The 24,795-nt window shown below is 38.5% G+C and overlaps 2 protein-coding genes across 3 annotated transcripts in view; both read right to left on the bottom strand.

Moving 5' to 3' along the window:
• Positions 1 to 8,690: 8,690 nt before the first annotated feature.
• Positions 8,691 to 9,429, bottom strand: LOC132764936 (forkhead box protein E3-like). Its single transcript, XM_060759104.2, has one exon. The coding sequence runs from the start codon at positions 9,427 to 9,429 to the stop codon at positions 8,830 to 8,832; it is 600 nt and encodes a 199-aa protein (XP_060615087.2). The 3' UTR covers positions 8,691 to 8,829.
• A 3,426-nt stretch (positions 9,430 to 12,855) lies between these two features.
• Positions 12,856 to 24,795, bottom strand: part of TMEM201 (transmembrane protein 201) — a 35,401-nt gene continuing 23,461 nt past the window's right edge. The window contains exons 7-11 of one of the 2 annotated variants that reach the window (XM_067473019.1): positions 21,513 to 21,742; positions 19,289 to 19,360; positions 18,232 to 18,525; positions 17,228 to 17,359; positions 12,856 to 15,997 (exon numbers count right to left, since the gene is read on the bottom strand). In XM_067473019.1, the coding sequence (XP_067329120.1) occupies positions 15,900 to 15,997; positions 17,228 to 17,359; positions 18,232 to 18,525; positions 19,289 to 19,360; positions 21,513 to 21,742 (826 nt within the window). In that variant the 3' untranslated portion in view covers positions 12,856 to 15,899. The remainder of the gene's footprint in view (positions 15,998 to 17,227; positions 17,360 to 18,231; positions 18,526 to 19,288; positions 19,361 to 21,512; positions 21,743 to 24,795) is intronic. The other variant, XM_060758948.2, reaches the window with a different exon arrangement.

The raw sequence follows: 24,795 nt of genomic DNA, 5'->3' as shown, positions 1-24,795 counted from the left end.
CCCCATTCTGCCAGAAGGAGGACACCATCCAATCCCTCCCAACAGATGGCCAGTAAGCTCAGTAAGTACCCAGTTCTGTGCTATGCGCCCGCCAAACTTTCTATTTGTCTTGTCTACAATCTTTTGTCTCAAAGTGAAGTCGAACTAGACTTTAGGGTGGTCAACTCCAAGGAGAGATGACCCTTCGTTCCCACCCAAGAGGGAACGCTACCTTGGCAAGCCTTCAGGGAAGCCTGATTCCAGCAATTTTATTGATATTAATAATTGAAATGAGACTCTTGCCAAAGCGAAGAAGTGGCATCGAGGTTTAATGAGCGATTCAGCTGAAGCGGATGCAATTGCAGTGATCATTCACCTGCAAGCATACCAATACATTGATCAGAGGCATATTTATAGCAAAATACAGGTTTGAAAGTTTCCAAACTCCCTCCCTCTTCGGCTCCTTAGCAAATCAGGGAGAGGGAGGCAGGACGGAAGAGGGACGATGTGTCCAGAGAGGATGATGACCTTCCACTGTCCTGTGCCCGAGGGATCAGCCAGCCAAGGAAACCAATTTTTTTGTTCTTGTGATGGATCAGTGATTTCTTGTCGAACGGGAGAAGTTCCAGCAGATTGGAGGAGGGCCAATGTGGTCCCAATCTTCAAGAAGGGAAAAAAGGATGACCCAAACAATTACCAATGTCCGGTCAGCCTCACGTCGATACCGGGCAAGATTCTGGAAAAGATTGTTAAGGAAGCGGTCTGCAAACACTTAGAAACAAATGCGGTCATCGCTAATAGTCAACATGGATTTATCAAAAACAAGTCATGCCAGACTCATCTGATCTCTTTTTTCGATACTTACAAGCTGGGTAGATGCGGGAAATGCCGTGGATGGAGCGTACCTGGATTTCAGGAAGGCCTTCTTCGACAAGGTCCCCCATGACCTTCTGGCAAGGAAACTAGTCCAATGTGGGCTTGGCAAAACTATGGTGAGGTGGATCTGGAATTGGTTAAGCGGACGAACACAGAGAGTGCTCACTAATGCTTCCTCTTCATCTTGGAAAGAAGTGACAAGTGGAGTGCCGCAGGGTTTTCCCGTCCTGGGCCCGGTCCTGTTCAACATCTTTATTAATGACTTAGATGAAGGGCTAGAAGGCATGATCATCAAGTTTGCAGACGACACCAAATTGGGAGGGAGAGCCAAGACTCCAGAGGTCAGGAGCAGGATTCAAAGGGATCTTGACAGATTAGAGAGATGAATGGCCAAAACTAACAAAATGAAGTTCAACAGTGACAAATGCAAGATACTCCACTTTGGCAGGAAAAACAAAATGCAAAGATACAGAATGGGGGACAATGCCTGGCTCAAGAGCAGTACGTGTGAAAAAGATCTTGGAGTCCTCGTGGACAACAAGTTAAACATGAGCCAACAATGTGATGTGGCGGCAAAAAAAGCCAATGGGATTTTGCCCTGCATCAATAGGAGCCTAGTGTCTAGATCTAAGGAAGTAATGCTACCCCTCTATTCTGCTTTGGTTAGACCACATCTGGAATATTGTGTCCAATTCTGGGCACCACAATTGAAGAGAGATATTGACAAGCTGGAATGTGTCCAGAGGAGAGAGACTAAAATGATAAAAGGTCTGGAGAACAAGCCCTATGAGGAACGGCTTAAGGAGCTGGGCATGTTTAGCCTGAAGAAGAGAAGGCTGAGAGGAGATATGATAGCCATGTATAAATATGTGAGAGGAAGCCACAGGGAGGAGGGAGCAAGCTTGTTTTCTGCTTCCCTGGAGACTAGGACGCAATGGAGCAATGGCTTCAAACTACAAGAGAGGAGATTCCACCTGAACATGAGGAAGAACTTCCTGACTCTGAGAGCCGTTCAGCAGTGGAACTCTCTGCCCCGGAGTGTGGTGGAGGCTCCTTCTTTGGAAGCTTTTAAGCAGAGGCTGGATGGCCATTTGTCAGGGGTGATTTGAATGCAATATTCCTGCTTCTTGGCAGAATGGGGTTGGACTGGATGATGGCCCATGAGGTCTCTTCCAACTCTTTGATTCTATGATTCTATGCAAATGTCTGTGATAAGGTTGGTTTCGAGGGAACAACAGCCCCCTCGGGCACTGAGTGGTTTTTCCTGATCGCCTTTTTTGGGGGCAAAGGGCAAGGGTAAAGGGGGCAAAAGATATTTCATAGCAAGATACATACATTCAAATCATAAGCATTTCATGGCAACAAAACCCCATCTTTGTCCCACATCCCAAGTATATTTAATAAGAGGATTAATTTTCATGAAGAAGCCTGAAGTCCAATGTTTTCAAAGGTCTTTGAGGAAAGTTCGTGAGGGAGATAGTATGTACCTGCAGGCAGAGAGTCCATGATCATTGGGAAGGCTGGCAGATGAAACCCCAGCTGTGCTGCAACTGATTCACGCTTTGGTCCTTGGGAAACTACAACTCTCACGAAGGGCAGAAGTACCAAGATCCAGCCATTTCCCAAAAGCCTCGTGGGGTCCTTGCTGTTGTCAGTGCCTTGGCAATGTGACCAAGACTTAACCCCTATTGCGCAGTCTGGTACCTTTGTCCTTTGCAGAACTGTAAGTCACCATCCCTTGTTGGGGGGGGGGGGGCATGCTCGACGTCAAAAGTACTGATGGAGGAAGAGCTATTTGTTTTCTTTTTATTATTATTATTTTTTATAATAGTTTTTATTAAGGTTTTAAGAATAACATCGAAAGAGGGAGAATATTAAAAAAGATGATAGGAAAGTAGGAAAAAAGTAAGAAATACATCCCCCTACCCCCAAGTCCACCAAAAAAATACAAAAATATAAAAGCCACACAAAATAAAGAAAAAAAGAGAAAAAATATATAAAATAAAAATTGACTTCCATCTCTCCATCAGGTGTTGTGTCCTCAATGATATTTCCATTATATCCACTTCATAGTATTCCTCTTATTTATTTATTTCCTTTTCGTAATTTTCATATAGAGTCCAATCTGTCCTCTTTATCGGGTTCCCGGTATTCTTTTTCAAGAAAAAAGTTAATTCGTCCATTTCTCTTATTTCTCTTAATTTCCCTAACCACTCTTCAGTGGTAGGGATATCTTCCTGTTTCCAAAACTTCGCCAATAATATTCTCGCCGCTGTTGTAGCATAGGTAAATAATCTATCTTCGTTCTCATCTAATTGTAATTCCAAATCTGTAAATCCCAATAGATAATATTCTGGTTTCTTCTTAAAAACTCTCTTCAAAATTTTTTGTAGCTCTTCATGTACTTTCGTCCAATACTTCTCTATTTCTTTACACGTCCACCACATATGATAAAAAGTACCTGTTTGATGGCAACCCTTCCAACATTTATCAGAAGTATTCTTGTCCATTAAAAATAGTTTCTTAGGAGTGGTGTACCATCTGTGGAACATTTTTATCCAGTTTTCTTTTAAATTTATTTATTTATTTATTTATTTATTACTTGCACTTATTGACCGCCGCTCTCAGCCCTAGGGCGATTCGTGGCGGTGTACAAAAACATAGAAAAGACAGTTTACAGTAGGTCAAGCCAGCACAACAACATTCTACTACTACTACATAACAACTACTTATACTAAAAATCCGCTTCGTCTTATCAAGGGGTCATAATCAATCTCATAGTCATAGTCCATTCCGGTCATCATTTCCAATAACGTGGCACTCAATTGAAGGCCATCTCGAAAAGCCATGTTTTCAGGCCCTTACGAAAGGCCATGAGGGAGGGCGCCTGTCTAACTTCAGCAGGGAGGGAGTTCCACAGCCGGGGGGCCACCACCGAGAAGGCCCGCTCTCTCGTCCCCGCCAAACGTGCCTGTGAGGCAGGCGGGACCGAGAGAAGGGCCTCCCCAGATGATCTCAAGGTCCTCGTGGGCTCGTAGGCCGAGATGCGGTCTGCAAGGTATTTTGGACCGGAACCGTTTAGGGCTTTGTAGGATAACACCAGCACCTTAAATTGGGCCCGGTAGCAAATCGGCAGCCAGTGGAGCTGGGACAACAAGGGCGTTGTATGCTCCCTGCGTCCTGCTCCTGTTAACAACATGGCTGCCGCGCGCTGGACTAGTTGAAGCTTCCGGGCCGTCTTCAAGGGCAGCCCCACGTAGAGAGCGTTGCAGTAGTCGAGGCGGGATGTGACCAAAGCGTGTTACCAAAGCGTGCATATACATATTTCAATTTTTTGTTCCACATCTGCTCCCACTCCCTAAATTGAATAGGTCTTCTTATGTTTTCGGCCCATTTTATCATACATGTTTTCACTTGCTCGCACTCCGTTAGCCAGGTTAATAGTGTATTATAAATAACTGAAATTACTTTCTTATTCGTCTTTAATATTTTGTCCCAAATTGACTGGAAGAGCTATTTGTTTTCAACCATTTGTAATGAAAGGAGGAATTTCCCCAAAGGTGCCTTTCTCCAGCATGCAATGGAAAGAGGCTCTTTCTTACGGGCTCCTTCCTTCCTCTTGTTGATTTGGAGAAGTGTTGCATTTGTTAAACAACCCAACACACACAGACACAAACCCCAAAGGAAGTCAGACCAAGGGGGGGAAAGAGAGAAATAGTATCGCCTCCTCCTCCTCCTCCTCCTCCTTGCAAGGCGACCACAAGTTTCTCGGCGGGAGATGTGTTGCTGCCAATGCCGGGAAACGGGTTATGGGCCCAGGAAACCCCAAAGAGGGGAAATCCGCCCGCTTGAGAGGAAGCCAGGCTTTTGGGGGTTTTGTTTTGAGCCTGGGGTGAGATAAACAAGGCCCAAACAAGGCCCTTTGAGGTCGGGAGGCGCAGACACCTCCCAGCGCCACCCTTGCAAGGTGCACTCGCACCATCCGAGGCTGCAATCCGGAAAGGATTCGAGAGCAAAAGGCACTTGCAACGAGGCGGCATGTATTGCAGTCAATTGCTCGATGGATTGTCTCTGAATCCTTCCAGTGTGATATATCATGTGCAAGATCTGCATGCCGATTGTTCCGTGCATCAGAATACAACGGAAAACATGCAAACATTACAACAGGATTAAATGTTGTATTTCTTCCACTCTAAGATGCACTTTCCCCCCATGTAAACACTTCAAAACATGGGGAGCATAGATGATTATATTATATTATATTATATTATATTATATTATATTATATTATATTATATTATTATAAAAAAAAAAAAGGTGGTCCCCTGACATTAAGTCCAGTCATGTCTGACTCTGGGGTGTGTTGCTCATCTCCATTTCTAAGCCAAAGAGCCGGCGTTGTCCGTAGACACCTCCACGGTCATGTGGCCGGCATGACTGCATGGAGCGCCGTTACCTTCCCGCCGGAGCGGTACCTATTGATCTACTCACATTTGCATGTTTTCGAACTGCTAGGTTGGCAGAAGCTAGGGCTGACAGCGGAAGCTCACGCCGCTCCCCGGAATCGAACCTGCGATTATATTATATTATATTATATTATATTATATTATATTATATTATATTATATTATATTATATTATATTATATTATATTATATTATATTATATTATATTATATTATATTATATGTTATATTTATTTAATTATATTATTATATTATTATTAATTATTAAAATAATTAATATTATAGCAAAATAAAATAAATAATATAAATTGTTAAAATAGAAATATAATTATATGTATTAATTATATTAATGATAATATAATTATATTATATTTATATATTATATTAATTATATTATATTATATATTATATTATTTATATTATATTAATTATATTTCTGTGGGTGGTATTCAAATTAGTGTCAGTCGATGGAGCGGTAGAACACTTAAGGTTTATATATCATATTAATTATATTAAATTATATTATTATATTTCTGTTGGTATTGGAATTAGTGCCATTTCGCAATTGATGGAGCAGTAGCTTCAAAAGCAATTTATTTCTTCCATTCTAAGATGCACTTTCCCCCCCATGTAAACACTTTGAAACATGGGGAGCATATTAGAATCATAGATGATTATTTATATTATATTAATATGATATTATATGTATTTAATTATGTATATAAACTATTAAAATAATTAATATTATAATAAAATAAAGAATATAAATTACTAAAAGAATAAACTTTAAATATAAATATATTTATCCATTATATTATAATGATATATTACTTATAGTATTTACTATATTAATTATATTATTATATTTCTGTTGAAATTAGGGGTCATTTTTGCAATTGATGGAGTAGAATACTTAAGGCTGCAAAGGCAATGTAGAGTAGTCCAACATTGCCACCTAGTGGCTGCAAGGAATAATACAATAGATCAGTTAATTCATTGGAAATACATAATCAATAAGTAATACTATGTTGTGGAAAGCTTTCATGGCCAGAATCACTGGGTTGCTGTGAGTTTTCCAGACTGCCTGGCCATGTTCCAGGAGCAATTCTGTTTACTTTTTTTTTATCTCCTCTGTTGTCGCAGTTATCTGAAAAATGCAAAGCACAAAGCTGAGAAGCTAGCTGAGCCTGGGAGTTTTGGCAACAGTTACATGCTTCGGTTCTCGGAGCAGGAGTTTACCAAGACTGTTAGTATTTTCTGCTGTAAGTTTTCCAGGCTCCATGGCCATGTTCCAGAAGCATTCTCTCCTGACGTTTTGCCCACATCTATGGCAGGCATGCTCAGAGGTTGTGAGGTCTGTTGGAAACTAGGCAAGTGGGGGTGTGTGTATGTATATATATGTATAGGAGACAAGTGTGAATGTTGCAATTAGCCACCTTGATTAGCATTGAATGGCCTTGCAGCTTCAGTGCCTGGCTGGTTGCTGCCTGGGGGATCCTTTGTTGGGAGGTGTTAGCTGGCCCTGATGGTCTGGAATTCCCATTTTTTGATACAAGAATCAACCAGGGCCAGTTAACACATCCCAACAAAGGATTCTCCCAGGCAGCAATCAGCCAGGCATTGAAGCTGCGAGGCTTAACGCAGTTCCTATTCATCTACTCACATTGTTGTTTTCAATCCACTTCAAAGCCTGGCTGCTTCCTGCCTGGGGGGGAATCCTTTGTTGGGAGGTGTTAGCTGGCCCTGAGTGATTCTTGTCTGGAATTCCCATTTTTTGAGTCAAGAATCAACCAGGGCCAGCTAACACCTCCCAACAAAGGATTCCCCCAGGCAGGAAGCAGCCAGGCATTCACCAGGCATTGAAGCTGCAAGGCTTAATGCAGTTCCTATTCACCTACTCACATTGCTGTTTTCTGTTGGAGGCAAGTGTGAATGTTGCAATTGGCCACCTTGATTAGCACTGAATGGCCTTGCAGCTTCAAAGCCTGGCTGCTTCCTGCCTGGGGAAACCTTTGTTGGGAGGTGTTAGCTGGCCCTGATATACTAAAAACTAATACTATTCTGGGCAAAGGGGGAAAACATCCCAGTCGAGAGTCAAACAGCTCCAATTGTTTACAAATAAGTTTATTTTCCATAAAAAACAAAATGCAAGTAACAACTTGCAATGCAAACAACTCCCAAATAATGTAAACATTTGTTCATAACACACAAAGAATACACACATATATATATAGATTTCCATAACATACAGGCAAATATAATCGGTTAAGAGCAGAGGCACCGGAGCCAAGGTAATAAGTTGGCAACTCCTATTTCCAAACAGCTCAATTCTTTGGGATTTGAAGACTTATCCCTTCCCTTCCAACCTTTGCAAAATCCAGAACTCTTGACATGCCTAGGCAACTTAACTCTTACGAAAACACAGAACTAGCTTTCAAGTTGACCCATGCATGGGTTATGGGCCCAGGATCCCCATGGAAGTGAAAATATAAACATTGCTGCATTTTGTAACCTGAGAGAATATAGGTCTCTCTAGGAATGTTTAGGTCTTTGAGCTATGCTTTCATGGAGATCCTGGGCCCATAACCCAAGTATGGGTCCATTTTGGCCCTCCAAGTGTTTCATGGAGATCCTGGGCCCATAACCCCAAGTATGGGTCAATTTCAGCCCTCCAGGTGTTTCACTTTCATGGAGGTCCTGGGCCCATAACCCATGTATGGGTCAATTTGGGCCCTTCAGGTGTTTCACTGTCATGGAGATCCTGGGCCCATAACCCAAGTATGGGTCAATTTTGGCCCTCCAAGTGTTTCATGGAGATCCTGGGCCCATAACCCAAGTATGGGTCAATTTCGGCCATCCAAGTGTTTCATGGAGATCCTGGGCCCATAACTCAAGTATGGGTCCATTTTGGCCCTCCAGGTGTGTTTCACTTTCATGGAGATCCTGTGGCCCTCCAAGTGTTTCATGGAGATCCTGGATCCATAACCCAAGTATGGGTCAATTTTGGCCCTCCAAGTGTTTAACTTTCATGGAGATCCTGGGTCCATAACTCAAGTATGTGTCAATTTTGGCCCTCCAGGTGTTTCACTTTCATGGAGGTCCTGGGCCCATAACCCATGTATGGGTCAATTTGGGCCCTCCAGGTGTTTCACTGTCATGGAGATCCTGGGCCCATAACCCAAGTATGGGTCAATTTTGGCCCTCCAAGTGTTTAACTTTCATGGAGATCCTGGGCCCATAACCCAAGTATTGGTCAACTTACCCATACTTGGGTTATGGGCCCATACTTACCCATACTTGGGTTATGGGCCCATGCTTTCCCATACTTGGGTAAGTTGACTCATACTTCAGGTGTTTTGGACTTCCAACTCCCACAATTCCTAACAAATTGTGGGAGTTGAGGTCCAAAACACCTGGTGGAAGGCCCGAAGTTGACCCATGACTGGAGTAGGCCCAGCTTGAGTTTTCCTCGCAGAGGACTAGGACCTTGACTTTCTGCAACCCATTTCCTTAGGGAGAAAGGCTTCCGTGGTAGTGGACCCCTTCCTGCCAATTCCAAGATGGTTGGAAAGACCCTTCGGGCATGAAGGGTTGTCCTCCTCCGGGGAAGAGGACTCGGGGATAGGACGCGTAGTAGGGCTGTGGTGTGCCCATCGGAGGGGGCGTAGAGAAGAAGTAGGGCTGAGGTGGTGGAGCTGGGAGGAAATAAGGGGGTCCTGGGTGGGCTTCTGGGTGAACCAGAGGTGGAGGAGGAGGGTTGGGAGGCCCCTGGTTGCATCTCCGTCTCCGGTGTCGCCCTCCTTCGAACGTGCCCTGGTAGGCCGGGTCCAGGCTCCAGAGGCTGCCCTTGCCGTGGCCCCTTTCCCGGGGGGTCCGGACGAAGCAGGGGTTGAGGCTGAGGTTGTGCCGGACGCTGTTCTGCCACCCTTTCTGGCTCAGGCGGAAGAAGGGGAAGCGGGTGGAGATGGCCTGGTAGATGGCCTTCAAGGGTAGGCGGCCCTCGGGACTCCCTTCCAAGGCCATGGCGATCAGGGCCGCGTAGGAATAGGGGGGCTTCCGCGGCTCCGCTTCCCCCCGGCCTGAGGCCTCCTCCTCCTCTCCGTTCTCCATCCTTTTACACCTGGACGTGAAAGAGAGACAGGTGAGGTGGGTCTACACTGCAGAATGGGTGCCGTTGGACCCAACTTGAAGTATCTCAGTGCTAGAGAGATAGATAGTTCAGGTGGGTGGATGGATGGATGGACAGATAGTTCAAGTGAATGGATGGATGGATGGATGGATAGATAGATAGATAGATAGATAGATAGATAGATAGATAGGCAGACAGTTCAAGTGGATGGATGGATGGATGGGTGGGCAGGTGGGTAGATGGATGGATGGATAGATTAGATAGATAGATAGATAGATAGATAGATAGATAGATAGATAGATAGATAGATAGATAGAATGATGGATGGATGGATGGATGGATGGATGGATGGATGGACGGACAGACAGACAGTTCAAGTGGATGGCTAGATGGATGGATGAATAGTTCAAATGGGTAGGTGAATGGATAGATAGACAGACAGACAGACAGACAGACAGATAGATAGACAGACAGACAGTTCATGTGGATGGATGGATGGATGGACAGATAGTTCAAGTGAATGGATGGATGGATGGATGGATAGATAGATAGATAGATAGATAGATAGGCAGACAGTTCAAGTGGATGGATGGATGGATGGGTGGGCAGGTGGGTAGATGGATGGATGGATAGATTAGATAGATAGATAGATAGATAGATAGATAGATAGATAGATAGATAGAATGATGGATGGATGGATGGATGGATGGATGGATGGATGGACGGACAGACAGACAGTTCAAGTGGATGGCTAGATGGATGGATGAATAGTTCAAATGGGTAGGTGAATGGATAGATAGACAGACAGACAGACAGATAGATAGACAGACAGACAGTTCATGTGGATGGATGGATGGATGGATGGATGGATGGATGGATGGATGGATGGATGGATGGATAGATAGATAGATAGATAGATAGATAGATAGATAGAATGATGGATGGATGGATGGATAGATAGATAGATAGATAGATAGATAGATAGATAGACAGACAGACAGTTCAAGTGGATGGATGGATGGCTAGATGGATGGATAGATAAATAGTTCAAATGGGTGGGTGGGTGAATGGATAGATAGATAGATAGATAGATAGATAGATAGATAGATAGATAGATAGATAGTTCAGGTGGATCAATGGATGGATGGACAGACAGACATAGTTTGAATGGATGGATGGATGGATAGTTCAGGTGGGTGGGTGAATGGATAGATAGATGGATAGATAGATGGATAGATAGATAGATAGATAGATAGTTCAGGTGGATGGATGGCTAGCTAGATGGACAGACGGATGAATAGATAGAATGATGGATGAGTGGATAGATAGAATAAAAGATGGATAGATAGATAGATGGGTGGATGGAATATGGATGGATAGATAGCTAGAATAATAGATAGAATAAAAGATCAGACAGACAGACAGTCCAACTCATAATAGACAAATAAATAGTTAGATAAGATAAATAGATATAGATAGCTAGAATAACAGATAGATTGATAGACAGACAGACAGAATAATAATAGATGGATGGATAGAATAACAGATAGATAGATAGATAGATAGATAGATAGATAGATAGATAGATAAAATATTTTCCCCAAAGGGGCCTCACCTCTCCAAACTTGGTGAAAATCTGCAAACTTCTCCGCCAAGTTGTTGGGTTTGAGAAGAAGCTCTTTTGCCCCCAGTTCCCCCAGTTTGGCCACTCGGTGATCAGTCCCTGCCCTATATATATGGGGATGGTTGAGGTTCACAGAGGGGTCAAGAAAAGATGTAGCTAAGCATTGCAGACAGTCAAAACAAGGCCCAAAAAGAAACATAGAAAAGCTTTTTGATCCCAATTTGAACCCAGGACTAACAGCCAGCCCTACATGGCATAATAATAATAATAATAATAATAATAATAATAATAATAATAATAATAATATCCTAGGCCCTTAGAATATGAGAGATGAACCCCAGGCACTTGGACCGAATGTGCATGGGTGCTGTGTTCTGAAGTACATGTAAATAAATAAATAAATAAATAAAAATATATAATATAATAATATTTAATATAATATAGAAAAATATACTACTACTACTAGTAGTCATAATATTAATAATAATAATAATAATAATAATAATATCCTAGGCCCTTGGGAAGAGCTTGATATTCAGAGACGAATCCCAGACACTTGGACCTAATGTGCGTGTGAGCTGTGTTATTATTATTATTATTTACACATACATAATATATAATTTAATTTAATTATAATAATATATAATATCTCTAATATGCTAGGCCCTTGGGAAGAGCTCAATATTCAGAGATGAATCCCAGACACTTGGACCTAACGTGCTTGTGTTGTTATGTACATTTAAATAATAATAATAATAATAATAATAATAATATATCTCTAATATTCTAGGCCTTTGGGAAGAGCTCGATATTCAGAGACGAATCCCAGACACTTATTGTGCATGTATGCTGTGTGGTTATGTACGTGTAAATAACAACAACAATATAAAATGTTATAATAATAAATATTATTTATTATATTATAATAATAATAAATAATAATATATTATTTATTATACTTATTATTATTATATTTTGTTATATATAATTTTATAGATATAATAGGTATAAATAAATATATTATATATAAATTATATATTATTTATTATATTATAATAATAAATAATATATTATTTATTATACTTATTATTATTATATTTTCTGTTATATATATATTATTTTATAAATATAATAGATATAAATAAATATATTATATATAAATTATATATTATTTATTATATTTATTATTATATTTTGTTATATATATATTATTTTATAGATATAATAGATATAAATAAATATATTACATATATATAATATAATAATTATAAATTATATATATAAATATGATTTATTATATTTATTGTTATATTTATATAACAAGAGAACCAGCAGGAAACATCACAGAAACGTTATATATATATTATTTATTATATTTATTATTATATTTTGTTATATATATATATATTATTTTATAGCTATAATAGATATAATAAATATTTGATATATATATATAATTATAAATTATATATATATAAATATAATTTATTATATTTATTGTTATATTTATATCACAAGAGAACCAGCAGGAAACGTCACAGAAACATTATATATATATATATTATTTTATAGATATAATAGATATAAATAAATGTGATATATATATATATAAAATATAATAATTATAAATTATATATATAAATATAATTTATTATATTTATATAAGAAGAGAACCAGCAGAAAACGTCACAGAAACGTTATTTTGTTGAAGCCATTCATCAGCTTTCGAAGAGACGAACTATTTTGGAAAAACCTCAACAATGAAGCGACAACGCTGCCATCGTTCTTGAGAGTCCCAACTATTTATTCGTCTTTTTTCAATTTTTTAATAAGGAAAAATAATCTCTCCAAACACAGAACATAAACCTTTTCACGGAGGAAACGCGGGAAGGAGAACGACGACGACAACGACAACAACAAAACCCACCATCTTTCCTTCAAAATGGTTGACTTTCCCATCCCACAGTCGCAACGTCCGCAATACTCTTCTGCCCCCCAATTCCCCCTCCCCGACCCCGAAATTCAAGCCTCGCAGGACACAGTGTATTTGATGCAGATCAAGAGTCATTCCTGAAGGCGGTTGCTTCTACATTCAAGGAGCTAGTCCTCATGGAGTTGGTTTAGGATAAGAGTCAATGTCTTTTGAAGTGTCCAACATCTTAGACGCACGAAAGATTGCAAGGCCGATGGATGCGAGAATATCAAAGATACCTGCGTTTTGATTCCAGAAAAAAGGTGGAATTATCATTTCCCCATTTTGCAAAACGTGAAGCACGAGAAATGTGTCCTAAACGGCATTAAGGTCCCAAGAAGTTAAGACACCCGTCACGTGACGTTTGGGACATGGACATGGTGTGTGCAGCAAATCAGTGTTCTAGCACCGTTACCGTTACGAGTTGGTTCTGGAAATCGAAGTCCCGAGTCTGGCACAGGGGGCAAAATATCTGATTTATTTATTTTTTTTGGCAGATGGGAGAAAACAAATTCTGTGTTTTAGCACCAGTGAAAATTTCATCTTTCTTTTTTGAGAGGAGCTAGATTGCTCGATGCAAGAGATAGCTGTCTATAGGCAGGGATTTTCCTCCTTCCTTCTGATATAGGAATATATACAGTAGAGTCTCGCTTATCTGACATCAATGGGCCGGCCGAATGTCAGATAGATGTAAATGTCAGATAATCCGGAGTCTCAATGCGGCATTAGACAAAAATGTCGGATAATATAGAGTCTCGACAGGGCATTACTTAGACAAAATGTTGGATAGTATGGAGTCTCAACGCGGCGTTACTTAAACAAAAATGTCGGATAATATGGAGTCTAAACGCGGCGTTACTTAGACAAAAATGTTGGATAATACGGAGTCTCAACGCAGCGTTACTTAGACAAAAATGTTGGATACTCCGGAGTCTCGACACGGCATTACTTAGACAAAAATGTTGGATAATATGGAGTCTCGACGCAGCGTTACTTAGACAAAAATGTCAGATAATACGGAGTCTCGACACGGCATTACTTAGACAAAAATGTTGGATAATACAGTGTCTGAACACGGCATTACTCAGACAAAACTGTCGGATAATATGGAGTCTAAACATGGCATTACTTAGACAAAAATGTTGGATAATCCGGAGTCTCATTACTTTAGATGAAAATGTCAGATAATATGGAGTTTCGACGTGGCGTTAGACACCTAGAATACTAACAGGGACTCAATTAACCCTTAGTTAATGAAACGGGAAATGCTGTCGGATAAGCGAAGGTCGGATAAGCGAGGCTCTACTGTATTGTTGGAATTTGAAGCGGTATTGTAAAAACACAGGCCGAACCATGTTTTGATAAGCTGAATAGGAGATAGGCTTCCCGAAACTTCCCTTCGTTGAGATTACATGGAAGTAGAGAACAGGAAGGATATGTTTTTGCATTGAGAGACGTTGCGGGTGTTTGAGGAGGAGGCGAGGTCGCTTCGGTGGTACGGTCGCCACCGAAAGAAGAGACAAAGGCTGTATTCTCCTCCGTAGATTGCAGCATTTTCAGTAAAGCAGCATGTGTCAACAGGTCATGTCTCCGAAAGCCCACGCCATCAGAGATCGAAACGAAAACAAAAAGTGAGTATCGTTACTGTCTAATTGAGGTGTTTTTGTTTTGTTACAGTGCCCACGCTAAGACCTCGAAATGAAAACAAAACATGTGTATAGTTACAGTATAATCAGGGAGTTTTTGTATCGTTGCAGAGCCCACTCCGAAGGAGCTTGAAACGAAAACAAAACGTGTGTATCGTTACTGTATAATTGGGGTGTTTTCGTATTGTTGCAGCGCCCACTCCGAAGGAGCTTGAAACGAAAACAAAACGTGTGTATCGTTACTGTATAATCAGAGTGTTTTCGTATCGTTGCAGTGCCCACTCCGACAGAGCTCGAAACGAAAACAAAACGTGTGTATCGTTACTGTATATTTGGGGTGTTTTCGTATCGTTGCAGCGTCCACTCCGACAGAGTTCGAAACGAAAACAAAACATGTGTATCGTTACTGTATAATTGGAGTGTTTTTGTATTGCTGCAGTGCCCACGCCGACGGAGCTTGAAACGAAAACAAAGCGTGTGTATCGTTACTGTATAATTGGGGTGTTTTCGTATCGTTGCAGCACCCACTCCAACGGAGTTCGAAACGAAAACAAAATATGTGTATCGTTACTGTATAATTGGGGTGTTTTCATATCGTTGCAGCGCCCACTCCGACAGAGCTCGAAACGAAAACAAAACGTGTGTATCGTTACTGTATAATTGGGGTGTTTTCGTATCGTTGCAGCGCCCACTCCGACGGAGCTCGAAACGAAAACAAAATGCTTGTGCCGTTACAGTACAATTGAGGCGTTTTCGTCTCGTTACAGTAGAAGTGGTGCCCCTTTGTAAGGCAGGAACAGGGCTGTGGGATTGGGTGGTTAAAATAATAATAATAAAAGTTTGGCTGAAGGGAAAAATAAGTTCTGACTTGATACAAACTTCAGGACCGGGAAAGTGGCCGGAGCCAGACGGGGAGGAATGAAACGCAGGCCGGTTTGAGCGAGGATCCCAAAACGGAAAGTTTGTTGTCCTCGAAGGAGAGAAGCGACAAAACAAGGAGACCCAACGGGGATGGACTCCCGTGTTTTGGAGCCCGTCAAATGCCGTCCCACACAAAAAATGAAGCATAGCGGCCCTCGGCCAAATGTCCACTCTCCTCCTATTTTTCATCCGTTGTCCGGCTCTTTCAGGTCCTTCGGAGGAAACGTGGCGCCGATCGCGAGGAAGGAGAGAGAGGAAGGAGCCGGCCTCCGACGCGGATCTCGTCTCTCACCGCAGGTTCCGGTAGAGGAAGGCCGAGGTGAAGACGGCGTTGAGGGTCAGGCTCACGGCGAGGAGGCCCCGGAGAGACCAACAGCCCACGCGACCTTCGCCGAAACCAAAACACAAGAGAGAAGGAATTAAGCGACAAGAAACAGCCAGGATTGTAAATAATAAAAAAAACAGAGGAATTCCAGACAGGAAAAAGTCAGGGACAACTAACACCACCCAACAAAGAATTCCCCCAGGCAGGATGCAGTCAGGCTTTTAAGCTGCAAGGCCATTCAATGCTAATCAAAGTGGCCAACTGCAACATTCTCCCACCCTGGACATCATTCCACAGATACATAAACTTCACTAGCCAGATAACACCTCCCAATAAAGGATTCCCCCAGGCAGGAAGCAGCCAGGCTTTGGAGTTGCAGGGCCATTCAATGCTAATGCAACATTCAAGAGTTTTTTCTCCCACCCTGGACATTATTCCAGAGATACATAAACCTCACTAGCCAGATAACATCTCCCAACAAAGGATTCCCCCAGGCAGGAAGCAGCCAGGCTTTGATGCTGAAAGGCCATTCAATGCTAATCAAGCTAGCCAACTGCAACAATCACACTGGCTTCAAACCATCAAGAGTTTTTTCCCCACGCTGGACATCATTCCACAGATACATACAGCTCACTAGCTAGATAACACCTCCCAACAAAGGATTCCCCCAGACAGGAAGTAGCCAGGCTTTGAAACTGCAAGGCCATTTAATGCTAATCAAGCTAGCCAACTGCAGCGTTCTCCCACCCTGGACATTATTCCAGAGATACATAAACCTCACTAGCCAGATAACACTTCCCAACAAAGGATTCCCCCAGGCAGAAAGCAGCCAGGCTTTGAAACTGCAAGGCCATGCAATGCTAATCAAGCTGGCCAATTGCAACCTTCTCCCACCCTGGACATTATTCCAGAGATACATAAACCTCACTTGCCAGATAACACCTCCCAACAAAGAATTCCCCCAGGCAGGAAGCAGCCGGGCTTTGGAGCTGCAAGACCATTCAATGCTAATGCAACATTCACACTTGCCTCCAGCAGACAAGAATTCCTTCTCCCACCCTGGATATATAAATCCAATTTTCCTAGTTTTCAACAGACCTCACAACCTCTGAGGATGCCTGCCAGAGATGTGGGCGTAATGTCAGGAGAGAATGCTTCCCAGACGGGAAAACTCGCAACGACGTTCGCTGCGCGTTTGCTCTCACGAGACTTGAGGAAAGCTTCTGAGTTCGGGAATCTCAATCGAATCAGGACGTGTGGTGCCCAACGACTTTACGGTTTTGGCACTCACCCTTCCAGCCGGCGCTCTCCTCCCCGTTGGTGGTGGTGTCCACCACGCAGCTGGACCCGTGCGAGGAGTCGTCCCTCTTCTTCGCGGAGCCCTCGCTGCAGAGGCTGCCCGCCTCCAGGACCGCCCTGGGATCTGCAGACAGAGAAAGAAGGGTTTGCAAGGAGCGGGAATACCGTATATACTCGGGTATAAGCCGACCCGAATAATGTAAAGCTAATAATAATAATAATAATTAGAGTAAAATAATAAATGTAATAAAAATAATAGTCCAGTAAAATAATGTAAAGCTAATAATAATAATAATAATAATTAGAGTAAAATAATAAATGTAATAAAAATAATAGTCCAGTAAAATAATGTAAAGCTAATAATAATAATAATAATAATTAGAGTAAAATAATAAATGTAATAAAAATAATAGTCCAGTAAAATAATGAAAAGCTAATAATAATAATAATTAGAGTAAAATAATAAATGTAATAAAAATAATAGTCCAGTAAAATAATGTAAAGCTAATAATAATAATAATAATAATTAGAGTAAAATAATAAATGTAATAAAAATAATAGTCCAGTAAAATAATGTAAAGCTAATAATAATAATAATAATAATTAGAGTAAAATAATAAATGTAATAAAAATAATAGTCCAGTAAAATAATGAAAAGCTAATAATAATAATAATTAGAGTAAAATAATAAATGTAATAAAAATAATAGTCCAGTAAAATAATGAAAAGCTAATAATAATAATAAATAGGGTAAAATAGTAAAGGTAATAATCATAATAACACATAGAGCCAAATAATAAATGTAATAATAAAAATAATAGTACAGTAAAATTATGTTAAGCTAATAATACTAAATAGAGTAAAATAATAAATATAATAATAATAATAATAACACATAGAGTAAAATAATGAATGTAATAAAAATAATAGTACAGTAAAATAATGTAAAGGAAATAATAATAATAATAATAATAATAATAATAAGTAAGAGGTTACCAGTATGGACTATGGAGATGCACCCACCATGCATTTCTCTCTCAATGTGGTTCCTCTTGGGGAAAGTGGGCAAGTCGTGGTTTTCCGACGGGGCGAAGTCTTCGCCGGAGGAGACCCCGTTTTGGGTCGTGAAGAGCATCAGGCGCTGGCCCTTTAAGTTGAGCCGGGCCGGGCTGATGAGCGGTCGGCGGTAGCGCAAGGAACCCGAACTCGAGGCCACGGAGCCGGCCACGGACGGGGCGGGTGACGGCGCCGGGGAAGGGAAACAGCTTCCAGAGAAGAGCGAGAAGTATTCTGGGAAAGGGAGGCAAGAGAGAGAGAATCAGATGAGTATCCCTTACCTAGAAGCCTGAAATTCTCCACAATTGTTCCACAGATGTGGCTGAGACAGTGACACCTTTGGGTTGTTGTAGGTCTTTCGAGCTGTAGAGCCATGTTCTAGAAGCATCCTCTCCTGACATTTCGCCTGCATCTGTGACACCATCATAACCATCCTCATCACCATCCTCATCACCATCATCACCGTCATCACCACCACCATCATCACCATCATCATCACCACCATCACCATCAGCATCACCATCATCATCACCGTCATCACCACCATCATCAGCATCACCATCATCACCACCATAATCATCACCATCAGCATCACCGTCATCATCACCGTCATCATCACCACCATAATCATCACCACCATCATCGTCATCACCACCACCATCATCACCATCGCCACCACCACCACCATCATCGCATCATCATCTCCACCACCACCATCACCATCACCATCATCACCACCACCATCATCAGCATCATCACCACCACCATCAGCATCACCATCATCATCACCGTCATCACCACCACCATCATCACCATCACCATCATCACCACCAGCATCACCGTCATCACCATCATCATCACCACCATCATCAGCATCACCATCATCACCACCACCATCATCATCATCATCATCATCATCATCATCATCAGTTTCATTTCGCATCTTCGTATCTCCATTATTTACGACTCGGATCATGTCTCAAGACTTCTTTCTTACCGGATGTCGGCGACTCCTTGGAGAAGGACATCTGCGAAGGGGGCCGGCTCCCGCTGAACAGGTACCCCGAATCTGTCATTTATAAAATTTACAAAATTTATAAAATTAGATACCATTTTTTTTGGTAGAACACCTCTGTAAAGATGTATAAACCTTATTTCTGCAGGCCATATACGGCCCTTCGAGGTCCTTTCCTCGGCCCACGGTCTAAATTTTAGACTTAGGATCCTTCCAGGCAGGCCCGATAGCCCAGGATTGATTACCCAAAGCTCTCCTCAGCTTTTGACATTTAGGAAAAAAATACACAATAATAATAATAATAATAATAGAAGAAGTAAAGTAAGTAAAGTAAAATAATAGAATAATAATAATAGATTATAAGTATAGAATAATAATAGAATAATAATATAATAATAGAAGTAAAGTAAGTAAACAGAAGAATAGAATAATAATAGAATAATATTAATAATAGATTAATAATAATAGAAATATAGAATAATAATAATATAATAATAATATAATAATTATAAAAGAAGTATAGTAAAGTAAAGTAAAATAGAATAGAATAATGATGATAACAATAGAATAATAATATTAATAATAGATTAATAATAATATAGAAATATAGAATAATAATAATAATATAATAATAATATAATAATAGAAGTAAAGTAAGTAAAGTAAAGCAAAATGGAAAAGAATAATAATAATAATATAATAATAGAAGTAAAGTAAGTAAACAGAAGAATAGAATAATAATAGAATAATATTAATAATAGATTAATAATAATAGAAGTATAGAATAATAATAATATAATAATAATATAATAATAATAAAAGAAGTATAGTAAAGTAAAGTAAAATAGAATAGAATAATGATGATAACAATAGAATAATAATATTAATAATAGATTAATAATAATATAGAAATATAGAATAATAATAATAATATAATAATAGAAGTAAAGTAAGTAAAGTAAAGCAAAATGGAAGAAAAGAATAATGATATTAATATTATTCTATTATTATCATTATTCTTTTCTTCCATTTTGCTTTACTTTACTTCTAATAGATTAATAATAATAAAAGTATAGAATAATAATAGAATAATAATAATAGAAGACGTAAAGTAAAATAGAAGAATAGAATAATAATGATGATAATAATAGAATATTATTAATCATAGTATAGAATAATATAATAATAATATTATAATAATAATAATAGAAGAGGTAAAGTAAAATAGAAGAATAGAATAATGATGATGATGATGATGATAATAGAATAATAATATTATTATTAATAATAAATAATAATAATAGACTAAGTATAGAATAATAATAGAATAATAATAATAGAATAATAATAGAAGAAGTAAAGTAAAATAGAATAGAATATAATGATAATAATAATAGAATAATAATGATAATAGAATAATAATAATAATAATAATAATAATATTGTATGTCAGTCTGTTCACCCTGTCATAGTGCCTGACGATCATGTTGATTTGCATGGTGGGAATGGAGATGACTCCAACAGAAGTTGGATGTGAAACCGAAATTAAGAAAGAATCCGTTCCTAGCTGTTTGGGAATTAGGACAGGGTTTATAAGTGACTAGTGAGAAATATTATTTATTTATTTACCATATTTATATACCGCCCCTCTCAGCCCGAAGGCGACTCGAGGCGGTTTACAGTCACCCTCAAACAACATAAAATACAGTTTAAAACATTACATATAAGATAAACCATATAAAAGCAATAAAACAACAAAAGCCATAAATACTGCTTCAGTTGAAGCAACGTCAGATTAACGCCAAGTTTCCGGCATCAAGGTCTGCCTTAGCTCATGGTTAAATACAATTAAAACATTACATATAATATGAACCATATAAAAGCAATAAAACAACAAAAGCCATAAATACTGCTTCAGTTGAAGCAACGTCAGATTAACGCCAAGGTTCCAGCATCAAGGTCTGCTTTAGCTCACGGTTATCCTATGGAGTATGCTTCTGTCCTGTTTATGAATTCAAATGCCTCGTTTCATGAATTTCCTTGGACTTTTTGTCCCTTTTATATCAATTTGATTACTTTTTACTGTGGTTTACCGTTTGCTGCTTTGGGGACTTGTGTTCTTAAATAAACTGCTTGCTGATTTACCCAACTACTGTGGTGTTTAAAGTCAGAGGTGGAGTTGCAACATGATCCCAGATTTTCTTACCAGTCCTGGCCAGGGAAGGGGTAGTGCCCAAGGACAGGGCCCGGTTGAGGCGCCCCGGAAGAGAGGACGAGGAGGTCCGTCGCGGGGAGCGGAAGAGCGGCGGTGCAAACGGCAAAGCGTAGGGCCGGGCCGGGAAAAAGGCGGCGGGAGAAGGCAAAGGCGGAGGGAAAGCGAAGCCGAGTTCTGCGCCACTGTCAAGCGGAATGGGGATCGCGTCGTCGGAGAAGTGTCTGTCAACGAAAATCAAGAGAGGCATTCGAATAGAAGTAGAGCCATAGTGATAGAAGGCACTTGGTATTAGCCGGTATGAGTCTCGTTGTGTATAAATAAACATCATCATTATAACAATAACAATAACAACAACACTACTGGGGAAGATGGTGGCGGGTTATAAATAAAAATTATTATTATTATTATATTTTAATAATATTAAAATAATATTATAATATTATAATAATTATATTATATTTTACTATATTCTGATATTATTACATTATTATATGATTTTATTATTATATTATATCAAATGTATTTCTTTTATATTATTATTATATGATTTTATTATTATTATTATTATTTTATTATATGATAATATTATTTGCCCCTCCAATGAATTTTATTTTCAAGTCATGAGGTATTATCATGACTACATTATTTTTGTTCCTGGATTAAAAATATAATTTCCTATAGAATAATAAAGTTGGAAGAGACCACACGGGGCCATCCAGTCTAGCTCCAATCCGCCAGGCAGGAAAAGCACCATCAAAGCCCCCCCGACAGATGGCCATTCAGCCTCCGGGAAAGGAGATTCCACCTCGACGTTAGGAAGAACTTCCTGATCGTAGGAAGAGCTGTTCAGCAGTGGAACTCACTGCTTTGGAGTCTGGTGGAAGCTCCTTCCTTGGAGGCTGGATGGCCATAAGATAAGATCAAGCTCTCATCTCCATTAATCCACTATGGCAGGATCTTTATGAAGACTACAATTCCCATGATCCCCAGACAATGGGACAGTAGGATAGGGAATTCTGGGAATTATATTCATGATAATACCTCATGACTTGAAAATAAAATTCATTGGAGGGGCAAATAATAATATAATAATAATACTATAATAACAATAACAATAATACAATAATAGTATAATATAATAAAAATATAATATTATAATATAAAATAATAATAATAAAATCAATATAAAAATAATATAAGAAAATATAATATTATAATATATAATATATTTGACATAATATAATAATAAAATAATATAATAGCAGAACATAATAAAAATATAATAATAATATTATAATAATATTATATTTTCTTATATTATTATATTGTTATTATATGATTTATTATTATTATTTTATTATATGATTATTATAATATTATTATATTATTATTGTATAATTAAAATTCATTGGAGGAGCAAATAATAATATTATAATACTATAATATTCTTTGCCCCTTCAATAAATTTTAATATATATAATTATATTTTATATAATATAATATTATAATATCAGAAGAACATAATAAAAATATAATAATTATAATACTATAATAATATTATATTTTCTTATATTATTACTAAATTGTTATATGGTTTTAGTATTATTATTTTATTATATGATTATATGATTATATTTTTTATTATTATATTATTATTGTTATTATAGTATTATAATATTATTATTTGCCCCTCCAATGAATTTTAATATATATAATTATAATATATTTGATATAATAATAAAATAATATAATATCAGAAGAACATAATAAAAATATAATCATTATAATATTAGAACAATATTATTGCAATATAATAAAATAATATAATAATAATAATCTTTATTTATAACCCACTACCATCTTCAGCAGTGGAATTCGCTGCTTCGGAGTCTGGTGGAAGCTCCTTTCCCCAGCAGATGGCCATCCAGCCTCCAAGGAAGGAGCTTCCACCAGACTCCGAAGCAGTGAGTTCCACTGCTGAACAGCTCTTCCTACGATCAGTTCTTCCTAATGTCGAGGTGGAATCTCTGAGGTGGAATCTTCCTGAAATGTATGGATACACTATGGTTTATCCATACATTTCAGCACAGGACTGGCCGGAGACAGAGGAATTCGCCAGCAACAATACAGAGTTTATAGGAGTTGTAGGTACTGGGATGTATAGTTCGCCTGAAATCAAAGCGCACTCTGAACTCCACCAAAGTCGGAATTAGACCAAACTTGGCATACAGAGTGTCCACAGCCAGCAAAAAATACTGGAGGTCTTTGGGGAAAATTCACCTTGATTTGGGGGAGTTGTAGTTCACCTACATCCAGAGAGGAATGTGAACCCAAACACCGATGGGTCTGGACCCAACTTGGCACACTGACCTGATATGCCAATAGGAATGAAAACCAAACCAAATGTGTTTGTATGCAAACAAGAAATAAATAAATAATATTTTGCACAATACACAATTTTTTTTTGCATACAAAGCTAATTTGGGTAAAAAGCACTGGTGTATAATAATAATGATAATATAATAATAATAATAATCTACTGAATTAGAACGAAAACCAAACCAAATGTGTTTGTATGCAAACAAGCAATAAATAAATAATATTTTGCACAATATGCAATTTTTGGGTAAAAAGCACCAGTGTATAATAATAATAATAATAATAATAATAATAATAAACTACTGAATTAGAACAAAAACAAGAGGACTGACTCACCAAATAATTAAGCATATCACAAGAAGTGGCTATTATATTATTATTATTTTATATCAAATTATATTATTTATATTATATTATATTATTATATTTATTACTAGCCGTCTCCTGCCACACGTTGCTGTGGCCCAGTCTGTGTATATGTGCGTGTATGTATGTATGTATGTATATGTGTATGTGTGTGTGTGTGTGTGTGTGTGTATATATATATATATATATATATATATATATTTGTGGTTTTGCGTGTGTTATAATGTTTTTTTATTTTAAAAATGGCATTTTAAAGTCTCTTCTTCAGTGTTTTTCAGTGTTTTTATAAGTGATGGTCACTCATTGGCCTGATACGTGCATCTTGTCCAAATTTGGTGTCAATTCGTCCTGTGGTTTTTGAGTTACGTTAATCTCACAAATGAACATTACATTTTTGTTTATATAGATTATATTCTTATTAACATCTTGTATTGCATAATATTATTAACAATATTATCATTAGTTTTATATTACAACATTCTTAACATTATATGTATATACAATACAATATTTTATTCAGATAGTACAA

Source organism: Anolis sagrei, chromosome 13 (genome assembly GCF_037176765.1).
Source record: "Anolis sagrei isolate rAnoSag1 chromosome 13, rAnoSag1.mat, whole genome shotgun sequence".
Lineage (NCBI taxonomy): Eukaryota > Metazoa > Chordata > Lepidosauria > Squamata > Dactyloidae > Anolis > Anolis sagrei.
Note: the sequence above shows the minus strand (reverse complement) of the source record. Positions and strands in the feature narration are given on the sequence as shown.